This window comes from Melospiza melodia, chromosome 20 (genome assembly GCF_035770615.1).
Source record: "Melospiza melodia melodia isolate bMelMel2 chromosome 20, bMelMel2.pri, whole genome shotgun sequence".
Taxonomy (NCBI): domain Eukaryota; kingdom Metazoa; phylum Chordata; class Aves; order Passeriformes; family Passerellidae; genus Melospiza; species Melospiza melodia.
The window spans coordinates 10628689-10640372 of NC_086213.1; the positions used below are offsets into that span (position 1 = coordinate 10628689).

General features: G+C 60.9%; 1 protein-coding gene across 2 annotated transcripts; it reads right to left on the minus strand.

The window, feature by feature from the left end:
- Positions 1–1650: 1650 nt before the first annotated feature.
- ASPHD2 (aspartate beta-hydroxylase domain containing 2) lies at positions 1651–10978 on the minus strand. Of its 2 annotated transcripts, XM_063173221.1 has the most exons (4): positions 10917–10978; positions 7454–8525; positions 5192–5305; positions 1651–3102 (listed from the first exon to the last, which is right to left on the minus strand). In XM_063173221.1, the coding sequence occupies exons 2-4, from the start codon at positions 8331–8333 to the stop codon at positions 2993–2995; spliced, it is 1104 nt and encodes a 367-aa protein (XP_063029291.1). In that variant the 5' UTR covers positions 8334–8525; positions 10917–10978; the 3' UTR covers positions 1651–2992. The 2 variants fall into 2 exon arrangements, with proteins under 2 accessions (XP_063029291.1, XP_063029290.1); XM_063173220.1 differs by lacking the exon at positions 10917–10978 and having other exon boundaries at positions 7454–10227.
- Between the last annotated feature and the right edge of the window lie 706 nt (positions 10979–11684).

The window sequence follows — 11684 nt, forward strand, 5'->3', positions numbered from 1 at the left end:
GGACTCCAGAGGACGAGCCAGCTGCTTGCTCAGGGGTGGTTGGGCACAGATGCCACCTGGCTGGCAGCCCTGGCAGCTGAGGAGGTGTTTCAGCAGGAGCAGAGTCATGTGGCACTGCTCCCATCCTGGCCATGGAAGGACTGTCAGGAGCCTGTTGGCAGTGTAGGAGTGAAAACTCCCTGGGAAGCCTGAGCTGGAGCCACCCTGGCGACCTCCTGTTTCAGTTCCACCCATGTGAAAGATGGCACAAGGTAAGGTGCTGCTTCCCTGGTGACCTCCCTGCACACTTCCACTGCTCTGGTTATGGAGGCAGCACAGGGAACATCACAAGGAAGAATATCAGGGTGGGAGAAGGCAGGAGGGATGAGGGTTGTGTGCTCTGGGATCCCTGCTCAGCTGAGCCAAGGGACTTCTCTGGGAGATGCTGCTCTGCCTGTCCCTCAGCAGATCTGGGTTCCCTCTGCAATTCCCAGGAGAGGAAGCCTTGGAGCACAAGGAGCAGCTCCAGCCTGCTCTGCTCCTCGGGGAGATCCACTTAGATCCTGCCTGAGTGCCTGGGAAGTGGCTGTGTGCTCTAGCAGGAAACACAGAGAAGTGGAAGGAGAAGGCCAAGAGGGACAGGAGGGGGATTTGGCAGAGCAGCCAAGCACAGAGCGGATGGATGCTCCTGCCTGCTGCCGTCAGGGATCCTGCTCTGCAATCTGCTGAGCCGTCTGCCAGCCAGGAACAGCTGGGCTGGCTCTGCTCCTTCCTTCAGCTGCTCAGGCTGAATCTGCCCAGCCAGCCCCTGCCTGCCCACCCAGCCCTGTGCTGGCCAGGAGGGAGCAGCACACAGAGAGCTCCCAGCCCGCAGGGCGATGGCTGTGCTGGAGAGGATGCTTAAAAATGGGGCATTTTTAATCTGCTCCATCAGCTGGGCCTGTCTGGGTGCTGCCAGGGGGGCTCATGGGGAGCAATTCCTGCCCTGCCAAGCTGGCTTTGTGCTTAAGGGCGTGAAGCATTGGTTTGCAGGCAGTTGGGTGGGATTTGAGCAGCACCCTCTGCTCTGGAGATGCTCCTGGGAAGCTGCTGCCTTTGATGAATCAGTGCAGGCAGCTGGAAGAAATTCCTGAAATGGTTTGTGGATGTTCTGGCAAGGCTGATAGCTTCTGTGTGGAGCTTTGGGCCTGCAGCTGCTCCTGGGGATGGCTGGGGACAATCTCTGCTGCACTGGGCCAGGCAGCAGGGCTGGAACCCACATGTGTCCCCCACCAGCAGGTTGTGGGAGATGCTCCCTGTGCTCCTTGGCAGCCTGGGCTCCACTGACATCACAGAATCCCAGGATGGTTTGCTTTGGAAAGGACCTCAAATATCCATTTGCAAGTCCCTGCCACAGGCAAGGATTCACCCACTAGACCAGGTTGCTCAGGGCCCCATCCAACCTGGCCAAATCCAGGCCTGGGGGGCTGTGACTGCTCAGGACAGAGTTTCCATGGGCTGGGTATTTTCAAGCACTGGCCACACTCACTGTATCCCTGGCAAACAGGCCTGTGCCCCCTCCCACCCTGCAGCTCCTGCTCTTTCCAGGCCATTCTCCCCACCAGATAAGCAGGACCCAACCCTTTGCTGTTTGCTTGACCCTGGAGTTGTTATAACAGCAGGCAAAGCCCATTCTGTTTTCAGCACAACTGTTTATTGATAATCTTTGCTTATCCACTGTATGAATGTTACCAACCTTTGGACAGAGCCAGCCTGCTTCCCCAGGGCCTGTGTCCAGGTAGCCAATGCGTGTAGAAATCATGCACTTCAGGTAGTCTGTAACAAGACGGGTGTAAAAAATATCTCAGATGTATTTGAAATCTCTGCCTCCTCTTGCAATTGACTCACTGAAAAGTCTGTAAAGAAGTTGTTGGGGGACAGGGCTGGTCCCTCCCGGGCAGGGCACAGAGGCAGAGGGTCCCCAGGCAGAGCTGTGAGCATCCACCACACACTGTGCTTTGGGGGGGTGTTATAAACCAGCCCCCAGACCCCAAAACAGACAGGGGGACTTCAGGAAAAGCGTGGTGGTCCCTGGGTGGGCAGGACCTCATTGCTCAGGCTGCAGAATTAACCCCCCCTTGGGAATCTGTCCTGTGGTGTCAGGTCCATGGGAGCTGCCACTGTGTGTGCCTGCCCTGGCTTGAGGAAAGGAGAAGATGGAGCAGCAGAAGGAATGGTGACCTCCTTTCTTCCTACAGACAGACAAAACCCCCATTCTCTGTTTCCAAACAGCATCCCTGCCCCTGCAGGGCCTCCCAGCTGGGAGCTGGGAAAACTGAGGGTTGCAGATAGAGCAAGGAAGGGATTTGGGCAATTGCAAACACCCTTGGTCAGACTGAAGAGCACGACTGTGTGTGCTGTTCCCTCAGCAGGGTGGAGGTCAGGGCTCCTGCCTTGCTGGGCTGGCAATGGACTCTGCTCCCTGCCTGGGTGACAAAAGGGATTTCTGAGGGCAGGAGGGCTGGGGAGCCCCAGCTGGCACATGGAGGAGGAAGCAGGAGCCCCAGGAGGGTTCTCTGTGAGCAGAGCTGTGCCCTGCCCAGCCCATCACACCCAACCTGGGGGGAGCACAGTGCCCATGGCAGCCCCCAGTGTCCATCAGTCCATCCATCCCGGGCAGGGCAGGCTGGTTGGCTGTTATGGTGTGGGTGTGTGTTGTTCCTTTGATGACCACGAGGAAAATTTTTACATTACATTCAAACGAGCACCCTTGGGTTTGTTACTCTACTTCTGAACACCGCAAAACACAGTTAGCAACAGAACACGACGGAGCAGGGGGGGCAGCGAGCCCCGGCGGGGCCGAGGCGCCGGCGCTTGCAAAAGAATCCCTGAAGCCAACGATGGAGGAAGAGGATGGGCGCGGATACACGTCACAGTTTCCATTTACAACACCCCCAGGAGGGAGCACCGAGGCCGTGAGCCGGGAGAGGGCCCCGGCAGAGCTGCCCTGAACCCACCAGGCCGGGCAGCGCCGTCATCGTCCCGGCGCGAAGATGAAGTCGAGGGCTTGGCGCTCGGCCGCCGCCACGTTGGGGTGCCACAGGTCCACCATGAACACCACGCGGGGACCTTCCTCCGGGGCACCTGAGGGGTGGAAACACACAGTGAGGGCAGGGAGACACCCCAGTGCAACCCCAGCAAACCTTCCTCTGGGGCACCTGGGGGTGTTGCGGTGTGATGTCATGGTTTGCCTCAGTTTCCTCAGTATGACTGTTCACAGGGGTCTTAGGATGAGGGAAGAGACTCCATGTTTCAGAAGGCTTGATTTATTATTTCATTATATATATTATATTACAACTATACTAAAAGCATAGAAGAAAGGATTTCATCAGAGGGCTAGCTAAGAATAGAATAAGAAAGAATCATAACAAAGGCTTGTGGCTCGGACTCTCTGTCCAAGCCAGCTGACTGTGATTGGCCATTAATTAGAAACAAGCAACATGGGCCAATCAAAGATCCACCTGTTGCATTCCACAGCACCAGGTAACCATTGTTTACATTTTGTTCCTGAGGCCTCTCAGCTTCTCAGGAGGGAAAATCCTAAGGAAAGAATTTTTCATAAAAGATGTCTGTGACACCCCAGTCCTTCCCCAGGTGTGTCAATCACCTCTCGTTTCCTCCACCTTGAGCCCTGCTGAGTGCTGTCTGTCAGTCCTGGCATGCCAGAAGGTGCTGAGTGAATGGCAGAGTTCAAAAGATGCCTTCCACCCCTGGAGGACATTGAGCCATCCAGGTGTCATTTGTCCCTTAAGACTTCCTCCTGCTACCTGGTTGGAGGCCCTCTGCGCCCCTTCCCTGCCCCTCTCCCCAGAGTTAAAAGGAACAGCAACAATGTGGTTCAGGGAGTTCTGTTGGAGCTGTTGCTGCATTCAGAGGCCTGTGGGCCAGGAATAAAGCTCTGGATTGAAATCTCCATCAGAACCGACTCCTTTCTTTCATCCTCACCTTAAAGCTTCTCCATCAGAGGTAAACCCGAGCTCCTGTATGTCTGGACTTGTCTCAAGTGCCCAGCTGCAGCACCCAGCTAGCCAAAGGTGTCTCTGAGGTGAAAACACCACAGTTGCCACCTTTTGGTCAAGCAGCAAGGCCCAGACGAACCTAGGCACATCCCGTCCAGCTATATTGGTAATAATCCAATATGTAGGGGTGGAAGCACAAAGTGAGGGCAGGGAGGCACCTCCCCAGTGCCACCTGCTTACTGAGAACTCAGGGACATGGGGCATGCTCCTCCCAGCCAGGCCTGCTTTGGGATTTGAGGATTCCCGAGGCAAGGCCTCCGTGCAGCTGCGTCCTGGATCTGTGCAGGGAGCGGCTGCTGCGCCACTCCGGCCTTCCCGGCCCTGCACGGGGCTATGCTTCCCAATCCCACAGCAGGTCTGATGTGGAAGCAACAGCTTTTGTTCTCCCACTCTCTCTGCATGCTCCCCTGTGTAGAGCAGCTCTGCCTGATGCTTTCATGCCACGGGCGACTAATGCCGGGTAATCCGGGAGAGCTGGAGCGGAACAGGCCCCGTGAGGAGGGAGGAGGAACCATCCAGAAATCCAGCAAGGCTGCTCCCCTGCTGGCCTGCCAGCACCGAGCTGCAGCAGGGCTGCAGACAGAGCAAGGAAGGGATTTGGGCAGTTCCTAATGCCCTTGGTCAGACTGAGAGCACGGCTGTGTGCGCTGTTCCCTCAGCAGCATGGAGGCCGGGGCTCGGCCTTGCTGGGCTGGCAATGGACTCTGCTCCCTGCCTGGGTGACAAAAGGGATTTCTGAGGGCAGGAGGAGGTGGAGGCCGTGGCACCACAGCCAGAGCTGCCCTGCAGAGCTTGGTGGTGAAGGAAACTGAGCTGCCATGAGGGGAGAGGATCAGCAGGCCCTGTGCTGGGCCCACAAGCAAGTCGGGATGGGAGCGAGCCATGGGCTGGCTGAGGGGCTCCAGGGGTGTGCCAGGAAAGGGTGCCAGGATGTCCCAGCACCCTGAGGCAGAGGGAGTGAGTTAATGGGGAGCCCTGCCATGCCAGGGACAGGAATGCTCCCACTTAGGGCAGGCCAGAGCCCTGAGCCCCTCAGGACGTAGGGACCCAGCCACACTGGGGCAGCAGAAGCGACTGGGCATGGGTGCCCCCCGACTCATCCCCAGTCCCCAACACCACAGGGGACACCATGAGGCCCCACACACTGAACTCACCTTCGTGGAACGCCGTGTGCAGGAAGGAGTCATCGAAGAGCAGGCACCGGCCCTCAGCCCAGCACTGGGGCTCGCCCCCCACCACCAGCTCGCAGTTGCTGGGTGTCTTCAGACCTTCAGGCACAAAGAGAGAGGACAGGGAGGGTCAGGTCATGCCCAGCTCCCTGCAGTGGGGCAGCAGGCAGCAAACTGAGCTCTGTGTGAGCCCCACGCTGCTGTTGAGGGGCTGCTCCCCTGCAGGGAGTGACCTGAACCCCAGGCCTGGAGCAGCTCAGTCCCTGCCTCACTCCCTGTCTGGTCCCTCCTGCCTTTTCACTGTCCCCAGCAAGCTCAGCACTGCAGGCACTACTTTCATATCTGGAACAGCTCTCCAGTCCCCAGAGCCCATGGCCCCGAGGTGTGCACAGAGAGCCAGGCTCCTGGGATATTTTCCAACTTCAGGACCAAAGGTAAATCCTGCCTGCTCCTTCCTCCAGCCCTGCAGCAATGACCCTGCCCCAGGCAAGGCTTGGGGAGCAGAAATTGTACTGGGGCTGGAAAATGGGGGCTCATTTGTGACTCTGCCACAAGCTCCCCAGGGACCTGCCCCATCCTTCAGTCTCCACCCAAGGTGCTGCCTCAGGGTGACCCACGGGGCTGCAAGGACAGAAATCCGGCGGAGTCACAAAACGCTCATAGGGAAGCAGCTCTGTGAGGGCCACATGAAGGACAATCACAGAAATAAAATGGGTCTTTTCCTAAAATACCAGCACAAACCAAGGCAGTTTGACAGCAGTAGATCCCATCACCTCCTGCCCTGGGACTGTCACCCCTGCAGTGCTGGGGACACTGGAGCTGCTGCAGAGGCATCCTGCCCTGAAGATGTGGCCGTGGTGGAGAAAGGGGTCAGGGCTCACGTGGCTCCTGAACGGTAACGATGCAGCAAACGAGCAGGACGGATCCAAGAGCAATGCCAAACCCAGCCAGCGCAGCAGGGACTCCCAGCTGCCCGGGAAAGCTGGGACTACAAAGCTGCTGTTTCAAAGGCTGCAAAATCCAAAGCCATTTCCCTGCACAACAGCCTCAGCTGGAGATGCTGGAACAGGGAAGCTGAGCTGCTGGGGGATGCAGGGAGGGAGCAACCTGCAGCCCTTCCATCCCACCCATACGTTGGGATGCTGCCCTGGCCCATGGAAGCTGCCTGTGCCTGGAGTAAATCCTCAGGAGTGATTTGCCCCACTGATGGCTGTGCTGGCTTTGCAATCCAGCTGCCTGAAAGGGCAGGTTGTGTCTTAACACATCCATGCCCTGGGCACAGCAAGAACTGTGTTCCTAGCACCAAGGTGGGGGTGCCAGTGTGCCCCTGGCCCAGTGCTGAGTCCCAGTGGAAGGACAATCAAATGATCCATGTCATTCCTCTGCCCAGGGCGTGTGCGCTCCAGGTATGATCACCTGAGCCCACTGGCTCCTCCCAGGAACCTCTCCCAGCCCCTCATGAGGGGAGCACATTCCCCAGTGCCCCAGAGAGAGGGGTGAGTGACAAGCTTCCTCTTGGCACCAGCAAGGGCAGCTCCTGGGATCAGCTCTGAAAACAATTCCCCACAAATGGCCAGCAGTGCCTGGGTGTGTTTACCCGAGCTGTTGGCTGAACAGGCGCGGTTGGTGTTTGCCAGCCGGGCCCGTGCGGTGCCTCCCCCGGCACGGCCGGTGCTGTGCCAGCCCAGCCATCTGTGCCATGTGGGCTCTCCCCGTGCCTGCAGGGAGCACTGTGTCACCAGCCCAGCACCTGACCCACCACAGGGGACACCCCAGGACATCCCTGCCCTCACTCGCAGCTTTGCAAACCCCAAAGCAGCATCTCTGTGCTCCCATCTACCCGTGTCCCGTGCAGAGCACCCGAGATTCCAGGAGAGGGGAGCTGCCAGTGGCAGAACACAGTCCTGGAGCAGCACCCCAGGCTGCCCTACATCCCAGCATGGGAGAGGGACCTGCCTGCAGAGAGGGGGCTGTTCAGAGACCCCTATGAAAAATCAGCTGGTATATCACACACCAGAAAGAGTCCACAGCCCTGGGTCAGCAGGAGGAGGAGGTGAAACCCTCCTGCTGCTGATCTGGAGATGCTGGAGATGTCAGGAACCCAGGGACTGTCACCATCAAAGCCCCCAAAACCTTCCTCAGGCCAAAGCTGTCTGAGCCCCAAGAGCACAGAGTGCCTGAGACTTTTTTGGGGCTCCTGCACCCTGCCACCCTCCTGACACATGACCCACAGCGCCGGACACTCACCGAGGTGGCAGCGGATGCGGATGTTGGTGGGCCCGTAGTGCTCGGCGATGACAGTGCCCGGGCTCAGCACAGAGATGCAGGCGTTCCCAAAGACATTGTTGCCAATGCAGGTGCGGAGGCTCCCGAGCAAGCGGTACGTCCGTGGGCATCTCCGGCAGTTCCTGGGCACGCACATGCCCTGGTTCACCAGGTAGAAGGTGAACCACTCCCCGCTGGGCGTGCTGTTCATTTTCCATCCTTGCGGGAGGCTGCAGTTTGAGAACGCCTTGTACAGCGTCTCAAACTCGCACAGGATGGTCTGGAAGTTGCGCTCCAGCAACTCCACGTCGTGCTTTTGAGCGTCCCGCGAGAAGTAGGGCGTGGTGGGCAAGTCGGGCAGGAAGAATACTTCTGGCTTCTGGATGGAGGGCCGGCTGTTGAGGTAGCGGCCCTGCTCACGGATGCCCTTGTGGATCCTGCCCATGCCGGACCAGGAGTAGCGCTTGGCGTACTCCTGCAGGTTGTGGTAGAGTTTCTGGTTGAGGCCGTCGTGGTGCGAGCAGCGCACGCACTCGGGCGACTGGCAGTACACGAAGCCATTCTGCACCCCGTTGGCCTCGGCGCTCTGCATCAGCGCGTTCACCGTGGCGTAGGCGCGGGGCTGCTCCCGCCCCACGTGGTAGCAGTACCACACGAAGAGGACCAGCAGGCAGGCGACGGCCACCAGGGCCGTGGCGTCGCAGTCGCGGAAAGACTGGATGCCTGTGGCGATGAAATCCCGGAGTCCGTCCAGGGACCAGCTCCAGTCCGTCAGCCACTCCAAAGACATGGTGGTGGTGCTGGGAGCGCGCAGCGGGGCCCGGCGGTCACTGCTCGTGGGGCTCAGGGGCACCCACACCATGCAGCCGGGCCGGGGCGCGGCGGGAAGGGGCTGCCATGGGCGAGCGGAGCGGCGGCTCTGCCCTGCTCTGCCCTGAGCTCTGCATTGGCAGCGGTGCCCGGCAGCACCCCTGGGTCAGCAGCTACGTGGCTGGAGAATCCTCGCTGGTGTTCTTGGGTCCATCATGCTGAAAGGCAGTGCTGGAGGGAGGTTCTGGGGAGAGAAACCCAGAGGTGTTAGGGAGAGGGTTGTCCTGTGGGGTCCCTGCTGGGTTCAGTGCACAGGATACAGCTGGAGCTGTGAGCTGGGACTGGCTCCTCAGGGAGGGGATGGTGAATAAGGGGCCCAAGGATGCTGAGTAAATCCCCCAGGGCTCTCAACAGCATCTTCCACAAATACCTAAATAAAAGGCCCAGACCCAGACTCCATCTCCCACCACCCTAGTGCTCTCAACATCTTCCATAAATACCCAAATAAAAGGCCCAGACCCAGACTCCATCTCCCACTGTCCCAGTGACCATGTCCCCTCCTGCTTGTCCTTCAGTTTCTCTCCTAAGCTGCTGCCTTATCATGTCTGAAATCTGGCTGCTAAGTGAATATACACAGAGAGTACACACTTCGCTGCCCTATCTGGCAGCACATCAGCTTATCCCATCCATCTGATGGCTCTGAAGTGACTCTCCCTCCCCAGACCAAGCTGTGGGAGAGCCCAGAGCTCAGCCAGCACATGGCCACAGGGCCAGCACATGGCAAGAGGAGCAGGTCAGGGTGGTGGCAGCAGGGGCAGCTCAGGTTGGCTTGTTTGATTTCACCAGCTCACTAGTAAGGGCACTCACTAAGTAGCAGGATGGGTTTATGAGCCAGGAAAGCCATCCAAACCCTCCTCCGCCCTTCCTGCCAAGGTCCTGCAGCCTCTCAACGTGCATTTCCTTATCAATGGTGATGGAGACGGGCTGCAGATCAGATCTGACCCTGCTGCAGGGCTGGAGACCTGGGATTCAGGCAGTGCTACACCCCAGGGAGGAACATCCACACACCCAACCTCCCTCCACCCTACTTCCTTGTAGCGTGCTGCCTGCGTGCCCCATCCCAGGATCTGCAGTCCACGTGGCATGTCACAGCCTCCCGGGAATCTCAAGATAACTTTCCTCCATCTCCACGGCTGGCATCCCTCCAGACACTCCCGCTTCTCCCACCCAGGCCTCCGTTCCCGGGGTGCAACCACAGAGTCGGTGCCAGGGACGTCCCCCAAAGCCAGCACAACCCCCGTGCTGGACAACCCCCTGCTACCTGCAGGTCTGGAGCATGTCAGGGAAGGAGCAGAGCCCTGGGTGATGTTTATTCAGGGTGGCTCCTGCCCTACAAAGGGAACTGATCGGGCACAGCAGCCACGCTCGGTCAGAGCTGATGGGAACACAAAGGGGAACAGAGCTGGGGGGTCCGACAGCCTCGGGGTCCCCAGGTCAGAGTCACACCCTGCAAGGGCAGCACAGCACAAACACAGCCCCAGTGCTGCCCCAGGGAATGCAGCCAACACCTCAGATCGGGGGGAAACCATCAGAGCAGCAAGAAATCCAAGCCCCCGTGCTGACACACTGCCTGCCTGACCCCAGAAAGCCCAGGAGCCCCTTGCTGCAGAGCCCTGGGGTTCTCCGGGCACAGTATCCGTGGGACCAGCCCAGGAGCTGCCTCCTGTTCCAGCACAGCCACTCCACTGCAAACCAGACCAAACCCACCCCCAGACAGGCTGTGCCAGCGCTGGGGCAGGGCCCCAAACATCAGCACTGCTCCCAACACACACCCTGTGGCTGGGGCAGCACCCTGTGGGTGCTGTCACCTCCCAGCCACGGCCCTGCACCCACACGGGTCACATCCAGCACTCCCGGCCTGAGATCCCAGAAAAGGCTCCTCAGATAATGATGATGGCAGAGCCATTCCAGGGAGAGGAGATCAATTCCACGTTGCACCGAAGTTGTGCAGGACGTGGAGGCGAGCACCGTGCCAGCAGCAGCCGTGTTACATAAGGAAGGCAGAGGCTTCGATGCAGCACAAAGTTGCATCTCGGTGACTCCGTGCTGGCCACGGCATCTCCTGAAGGCAGCGGGTTCAGCTCAGCCCAGCCAGGGTCCCCGGGCCGTGGGCCTGCAGTGATGGGGACGCGTGGCGGGGATGTCCTCGGCTCGGCACGGCTGGTGTCGCCTCTGGGAGCAGCATGAGGAGCAGGAGCCTTGGGACGAGGCGGGATGCCCGCTGCCACTCCGGAACAGGAGCAGCGGGCGCTCCCTTCACCCTCTCCCGAGCGTGCCACCCCGCCGCTGCCACCAGAGTAAGTGTCACCCAGTGTGACGGTGTCACCCGGCGTGGCGGCGTCAGCGGGTGTCACCGCTGTGGCCGCATCACCCGGCGTGGCGATGGCACGGCCGCGCCGCTGTCCCATCACCCGGTGGCACCTGCCGCCGCGCTGCCACCCGGCCCGCCCGACGCCGAGCCCCTGCCCCGGCCGGGAACGGGGGGATTCCGTCTGCGCCCCCTCCGCGGGCCCCGCTGCCGCCCCGCGCCCCCGCGGCCCCCCCGCGATGCGCTGCGGAGCGCTGCGGTACCGACCTGCCGCCCGCGCCGGGCCGTGCGGGGCCGCGCGGGGCCGCGCTCCCTCCGCTCCGCCGCCGCCGCCCGCCGCGGACCACAACTCCCAGCAGCCCGGGCAGGAGGGGCCGCGCCGCCCCCGCCGGGACCGCGCCGGGCGGCAGCTGCGGCCCCGGCCCCGCACAGCCCGCCCGCCCCCGCGCCCGCCCCGCGCCGCGCCCGCCCCCGCCCCGCGCTCCCGCCCCGCGCCGCCGGGAGGGGCCCGCAGGGGCGGGGGAGCCGCGGGGTTGCGGCACTCGGGAGGGGTCCCGGGCGCGGAGCGGCGCTCGGGAGGAGGCGGAGATGATCCCCGAGGGAGCGCCCATCCCGGCCGCGGGCACCCCGGGACGCGGGGGCGCGGGAGGTGCGGGGGCACCGGGGGTGCAGCGGGACGCGCAGGGACAGCGGCTCCCAGGATTCAGGCGCCGGGGGCTGCAGCGGTCTGGGGATGCTGGTCCCCAGTGGTGGGAGCGCGCAGGGATGCAGCCACCAAGGGAATGGGGACTGGCTCCAGGGACACGGGCTATTAGGGATGCAGCAGTCGGGATGTGCAGGGTTCTGGCTCCGGGGATGCGGGAGCATTCAGGGAGCAGGGAGCACTGGCTCCGGGGATTCCGGCCCCTTGTGCTGCAGCCCTCGGGTTGCAGGGGTTGCTTGTGTCCAAGAATAAATGCATCTGGCATGCAGGGGACAGGAGCTCCCAGAGAGGCAATGCCCAAGGTGCAGGCAGCCAGGGAGTGCCTCAGCGAG

What these genes read in the sequence shown, in the direction of transcription:
- ASPHD2 (XM_063173221.1), bottom strand. Translation starts at nt 8,333, where the DNA reads ATGGTGTGGGTGCCCCTGAGCCCCACGAGCAGTGACCGCCGGGCCCCG. An exon ending in CCGCATCCGCTGCCACCTCG is followed by an intron (nt 5,306 to 7,453) that starts GTGAGTGTCCGG and finishes TTGTGCCTGAAG; the next exon opens with GTCTGAAGACACCCAGCAAC. An exon ending in GCACACGGCGTTCCACGAAG is followed by an intron (nt 3,103 to 5,191) that starts GTGAGTTCAGTG and finishes TCCACCCCTCAG; the next exon opens with GTGCCCCGGAGGAAGGTCCC.